Source organism: Gouania willdenowi, chromosome 5, assembly GCF_900634775.1.
Source record: "Gouania willdenowi chromosome 5, fGouWil2.1, whole genome shotgun sequence".
Taxonomy (NCBI): Eukaryota; Metazoa; Chordata; class Actinopteri; order Blenniiformes; family Gobiesocidae; genus Gouania; species Gouania willdenowi.
In genome coordinates this window covers 26,773,073-26,779,207 of record NC_041048.1, presented here as the reverse complement: position 1 = coordinate 26,779,207, position 6,135 = coordinate 26,773,073, and the positions used below count along the sequence as shown (strand labels likewise).

At 38.4% G+C, this 6,135-nt stretch overlaps 1 protein-coding gene across 1 annotated transcript; it reads left to right on the top strand.

Annotated features, from left to right (window-relative positions):
• The first annotated feature begins 653 nt into the window (after positions 1-653).
• Positions 654-5,403, top strand: trim107 (tripartite motif containing 107). Its single transcript, XM_028447268.1, has 2 exons — positions 654-674; positions 3,722-5,403. Exon 2 carries the CDS (start codon positions 3,733-3,735, stop codon positions 5,221-5,223), a length of 1,491 nt encoding a protein of 496 aa, XP_028303069.1. The 5' UTR covers positions 654-674; positions 3,722-3,732; the 3' UTR covers positions 5,224-5,403.
• The last annotated feature ends 732 nt before the right edge of the window (positions 5,404-6,135 follow it).

Here is a 6,135-nt window from a genome sequence, read left to right as displayed (position 1 = left end):
AAATAACATTTTAGACTTCACATTTGGTTTTTCATTGTGTAAGAATACTATACAAATATATACATACACATTTTTTTTTTTTATCATTTATGTTCATTTGTAACAAAAGTAATGGGGAAGAAAACCCAGAATATTTTCTTTTTTATCATTTATGTTCGTTTGTAACAAAACGTAATGGAAAAATAAACCAGATTTTTTTTTTTTTTTTTTTTTTTAATCATTTATGTTCGTTCGAACCAAAAAAAGTGTAACATGGTTCCCCAGTTTTGCATTAAATTATAAATGACATTTTTTGTAGGATTTTCATGGCAATTACAAAGTAAATTATTTAAAGTTAATTACGATTATGACATCAACAGATTTTTGAAATTACAATTACAAATATAATTACGCCATAATGGTAATTAATTATCAATTACATGATTACAATTATAAGTGAGCAAAGCACGAGGAGAACATGCAAACTCCACTCAGAAACGACCCTAAAGTGTCTACTCCAGGACATTTATTTATTTATTTTTTTTTTACTCCAGGACATTTATTATGGGTGAATGTGCCTTAGGGAGAGAACACGTGCAGTCAGTCTAACGCTAGAGGCGCTCACGTGTGCGTGTGCGTGTGTGTGTGTTTTATTATTTCTCACTTCCCGATCACAAGGAAAAGTTGTGACGAAGGTAAGCGAGTGGGTTTTATATTTCAACTAAAGTCTTCGTAGTGTGCAGCCTGCTAAAAAAAAAAAAGTATATCAATCATTACACTTTTTAAATGATTAAAAAAACAATTCCAGCAAAAAAGTAAAACGTTTTATTTTGTAATTGTGAGTGGACAAGCTGAATGTTGGAAATCGAAACTTAGCACTAGCAGGCCATTACACGCACAGCCATGACAACAACATGCATTGTCTGCCATGTTGGTTCCTACAAATAGCAGCTTAATAACATTTATTTTAATGTCAGTGTCATTATTCTGTGTAGGAGTTTAGCTTTGCCCATTTAATTATTTATTTTTTTTACTGGTTTTCTTCTGAAGCTGCTACACTTTTTTGCTAAAGTTGCCATTTCTCAGATATATATATATATATATAATGACAATTTTGGTGCGTGATTTTAACACAGAAATTGTTGCAACATGAGACGATTCAAACTCAACTAAAAGGACAGTTGGAAACCTTACTTTTGTTTTGGTTGATAATAATAATAATAATAATAATAATAATAATGCATCAGTTTTATATAGCGCTTTATCATAGACACTCAGAGTCGCTTTACAGAATTAAGGCATTATTCTTTCACTCCACACTTAGTGGTGGTAAACTACTATTGTAGCCACAGCTGCCCTGGGGCAGACTGACGGAAGCGAGGCTGCCATAGTGCGCTATCGGCCCCTCCGACCACCACCAACACCCACTACATTCATACTAGGCAATGTAGGTGAAGTGCCTTGCCCAAGGGTACAATGACAGATTCCACTGTGGCACCTGGAATTCTCAGTGGTCTCCCATCCAACTACTAACCAGGCCCAGACCTGCTTAGCTTCAGAGATCTAACGGGCAATGACAGGCTGGTATGTCCACGATGTCGGTGTCGTTCCAAGTTTAATTTCAGAATAAAGCTTCATGGCGTATTTGTGCTTTCCTTCAAATAATATGTTAGGAAAAGTCTTTAATTTATCCTCTAAACTTCTCGTGTCTGTAATGACGTCTGTGTGTACACTGACACCTGTGATTTTATGTCACGTGATCACATATATACAGTATGATGTCGTGTTTACAAGCTGTTCGCAGAGACTCGAAATAACCCTTGACCTTAACAATGTTTATATGTATAAAGTATTTTCTAATAGGTCTCTAACAACGACTGTTCCAGACAGATGTGTCCAACAAAGTGAATGTGCTGTTTTTTACTGCGGTCAAGCGTTTGTCTGGTCAAATCAGCCGCATGTTGTTTTCTTGTGCGCGAATATACCAACACTTACGGTAATCACAATGAGACCTGAAGAGCTGCTGAAGAGAGAAAAAACATTTAAGAATATTTCACCCAACTTTGATGTAAAATAATAATAATAAAACATTTCCATAAGTAGTTCATGAGTCATATTTTGATTAACTTAGTACTTCATAGACTACTTGCATGAATAATATTAAGTACTTTTACTGTGTACTTTTTGAGTAATCCTTTGTCAAAATCCTGTACAGATAGAATTTAAGGATATTTCACCCAAATATGACGTGGAATAAAAAGATAATTTTCCATAAGTAGTCAATAATTCATATTTTGATTAACTTAGTACTTCATAGACTACTTGCATGAAAAATATTGAGTATTTTTAATTTATTGTGTACTTTTTGAGAAATCCTGTCCAGATCACAAATTTAAGGATTATTCATTATATACAAATATGTAATTGGAGTCTAAAGCCACAAAAAACACCACTTTAAAAAGAAAATAGGCTAATATAAGACCTCTTTGCAGTTATTTGGGTCATTCTGCGCTTGTGCGACTTGTGGCGATGACGCGCTGGTGACGACATAATCCAAGATGGCGGCGGCCCTGACTACAGCCGACACTATTTAATAAAAGCCTTAAAAGACATGGATATAATGAAAAGAGTGGATGGACAGAGGCATAAACATGCAGACTTTCACAGACTTATTAAACGCAGACGGACCTCGGTTAACGGAACAGGCTTCACCGGATGGCAGGATGTAATATCACCAGTTTATCATTTTACCAGTTGTTAGAGCTACTATATTTACCAGGGAGATAATATTTATTCCTGGTGATTGTTTCCTGGAGTTTTACTGGGATTTTTACCAGTGTTTTACCAGTATTAGCTTCCACTCCACGGTCCAAACTGAAACCGTAGCCAGACACACACACACACACACACACACACGTCACTCATTCACATTAAGGAAGGTTGCGGTCATTATACGGGGTGGATTAAAGAATGAATAAAGGATTCTTCTCTGTGTTATTGTCACATTATAAAAAAAGTTTAGAAATAGCAGTCTATGATACAGCCAGTGATCAGCTCTCTCTCCCCTGTCAGCGGCTCCGCAGACAGACAGACACTGGTTGTCATGTCACTGGAACGATGAAGTGATGGAGTGACCAAAAAGCACCACTATATTGAAGTGACTGCAGTGTCTACAGTCGCGTTTGGTGTGAACGCACCTTTATACGAACGTAAACAAACAAAGCAAGCCGGGCGCAGTAATACAGGCCCCGGAAACAAACTTAGGAACCAAATCGAAATTCAAACATCTTCGTAACGGTTCCGGAACCGGTTCCTATTTGCAACCGGATTTCGGTGCCCAACCCTACATATCGCCCAGCTCTAGTGCATATCCCAATTTCAGGACCTTGGACAAGGAAACAAAAATGTCAGTCCAAAAGGACTGAAGTCGAGAACAATGATTAATTTTCACATTTTAATCTCACTCCAATAACTAATGAAATAGGGAGAAATCAGTTGTTATCCTTTCCTATGATAAGGTTAAGTAATGCTTTGTCATCCATTACATTTTACTAGATTACTTTGAAAAAAACATGCTATTTTTATTTTGACTACATGAGAGCCATCTTTGCTAAGTGCCAACCCCCAATTCAAGTTAACTAATAGTTTCTGTCTGTGGAAGATATTCTGTTTTAAGCTCAAAGCTCCATGCATGTGTTCTTTGTGTTTCTCTAAAGTGTTCCCTTTTGTCTCTGTTTTCCAGAACTTTTCACAATGTCTGTGAGAACAAGTGAAACTGAGTGTTTCGATGCAGCTCTGGCCTCAGAGCTTACATGCCCCATCTGTTTACAGCTATTCAATGAGCCAGTCTCCCTCCCATGTGGTCATGTCTTCTGCTTTGACTGTATCCAGACCATGGGAGAAGGTCTTGATCAACACAGCTGTCCAGAGTGCCATGCTGAGTACTCGGCAACTGAGTCCCTGGTGAAAAGTATCAAAATGTGCAGCATTGTAGAGACCTACAGAGCTGCGGCTGGAAGAAGACTCTCTGATGTTCAAATAACAGATGATAGCTCTGTTAGAAAAGATCTGAACACAGAATGGCACCAAAGCTCAGCATCACCAGTAGAAGGTGGCCAGGCTTGTGTCAGCTACAAAATAGCGGAGGTGTTTTTGACTCAAGAACTACACAGTCATAACAGCAAAACGGAAATGGATGAACCCAAAAAACTCAGGCTGGAATCTGAAATAACTGAGCTGAACCACAGGTTGGAAATGGCCGAGGATGTCCTCAGGAAGGAGAAAGAAGTAGAGCTCACTATGACTACTGCTGACGCTCAGATGAGAGAGAGAGTGAACAACCTGCTGGGTCAGATAAGGGATTTGTCTCAGAGCTACAGTGAGAAGGTCACACACCTGGTTGAAGAAGAGTTAAAGAGAGGTGAGACTGGTGTGAGGAGTCGGGTCCATCAGGCCTCTGAGTGGACCAAGCAGCTGAGACAGGCTGTGCTTCGAGCTAAGTCATTGATGACTGAGGAAGACGAAGCTGCATTCAGGGCTGAGCTCTACACACAGCTCATCAATAAACCAGTAGAAGAAGAAAAAGAGGATGCTTTAGCAGAACCACCTGTCAGCCTCGCCCAGGTTTGTCCCATGCTGGAAAACATGAACACTACACTAAGAGAACAACTTGAAAAGATTCACCGCTCCCTTCGGAGAACCTTCAACCCCTCAGAGTTGACCTTTGACCCTGAAACGGCTCATCCTAACCTTCTGCTCTCAGAGGACTTGAAGACAGTGACGTTCAGCAGTGTCAAACAGACGTACCCATCCCTACCTCAGAGGTTCACCAGCTTCTTCCAGGTTCTCAGCTCCCAGAGCTTCTCAGAAGGTGACCATCGCTGGGAGGCGGAGCTTGACGGCTCCCCGTGGATCATTGGCATGTGTTACAGTAAGAAACTGGCACGCCATGGAGTGCCATCAGCTCTGGAAAGCAATCCGGACTCATGGTGTCTGATGTGGTTTGACAACCTGCTGACGGCCTTTGAGCGGGGACGTGGCGTACCACTGAAGAAGACCAAGGTCTCATGCAGGCTGGAAATGAACCTGAGTTTCAGAACCCACAGGCTGAGCTTCTACAACATCAGCACCACCAGCGAGAAGACTCACATCTATACATTTAAAGTCAACCTGACGGAACCTGTGCATTTTGCTTACAGGATGATGTCAGGCCACCCCAAAGCCATTCTTACTATGCATTCATAATTATAGCTGATCAACTTAATTGTGCCATACTAATAAGGACACCAGAGGTAAAGATTGATTTGTAAATAGGGATGTAACCATTCATTCAACTCCCGATACGATTCGATTCACGATACGATTTTCTCATATTTATTTTACAAAATGAGACTGTAGACAAATGATGACTGAAAAATATTCATTTTTTTTCTTCAAAAAAAAAATACTCAATGCAATTTCATTAAAAATAAATCCTGAATGAATGAATAAAGAAAGAGTACAAATGAAGAAGAAGCTATTCATTTAAATTCTGGCTCTACAGTAAACTATGAAAAACTGCATAATAGTTCCTTTTCTTTTTAAAAGTGCAACTGAAAATGTATTCTGTGCCTTAACAATTGGACTTTAAAACAAATCCCATATCAAAGAAATAATATAAATAAACAAACTATGGCTTTCTCTCTTGTTTCTCCCTTTCCTCTCTGTGCCCCTCTTACCTTGGATTTCACATGTTCTTTCTTTTTCACTTCTTTCATTTTGTCTTGGGGAAGCCAAAATGCTTCCACACTTCTGATTTAAAACATGGTGGTGCGTCCTGAATTTCAAATTCTAAATAGATACCGCCCTCGGCTGTTGAAAATAAATAAACAATAATAATTTTTTTTAAAAAGTACTGCGATACAATTTTCAAAATTATGGTAGATACATGAGTGCTTTCAAATGTATGTATTGGATTGTCTTTGTTTTTGCCTTGTCGTCACTATTGGACGAACATTAATATTTTACAGTAATATATCCATTATAGACACCATTGTGTGTCGATGATTGGTTTTATTTTACCTTTAGAAGAATCATTTCTAATTATTAAAAAAGTAATTTAATTGCAATACCGTATTCTTTCCTATTTCAACTGTAATTATATTTGTTTGTCAGTAA

Excerpts from the sequence above, each read along its gene's own strand:
- trim107 (XM_028447268.1), top strand. The coding sequence starts at position 3,733 with ATGTCTGTGAGAACAAGTGAAACTGAGTGTTTCGATGCAGCTCTGGCC.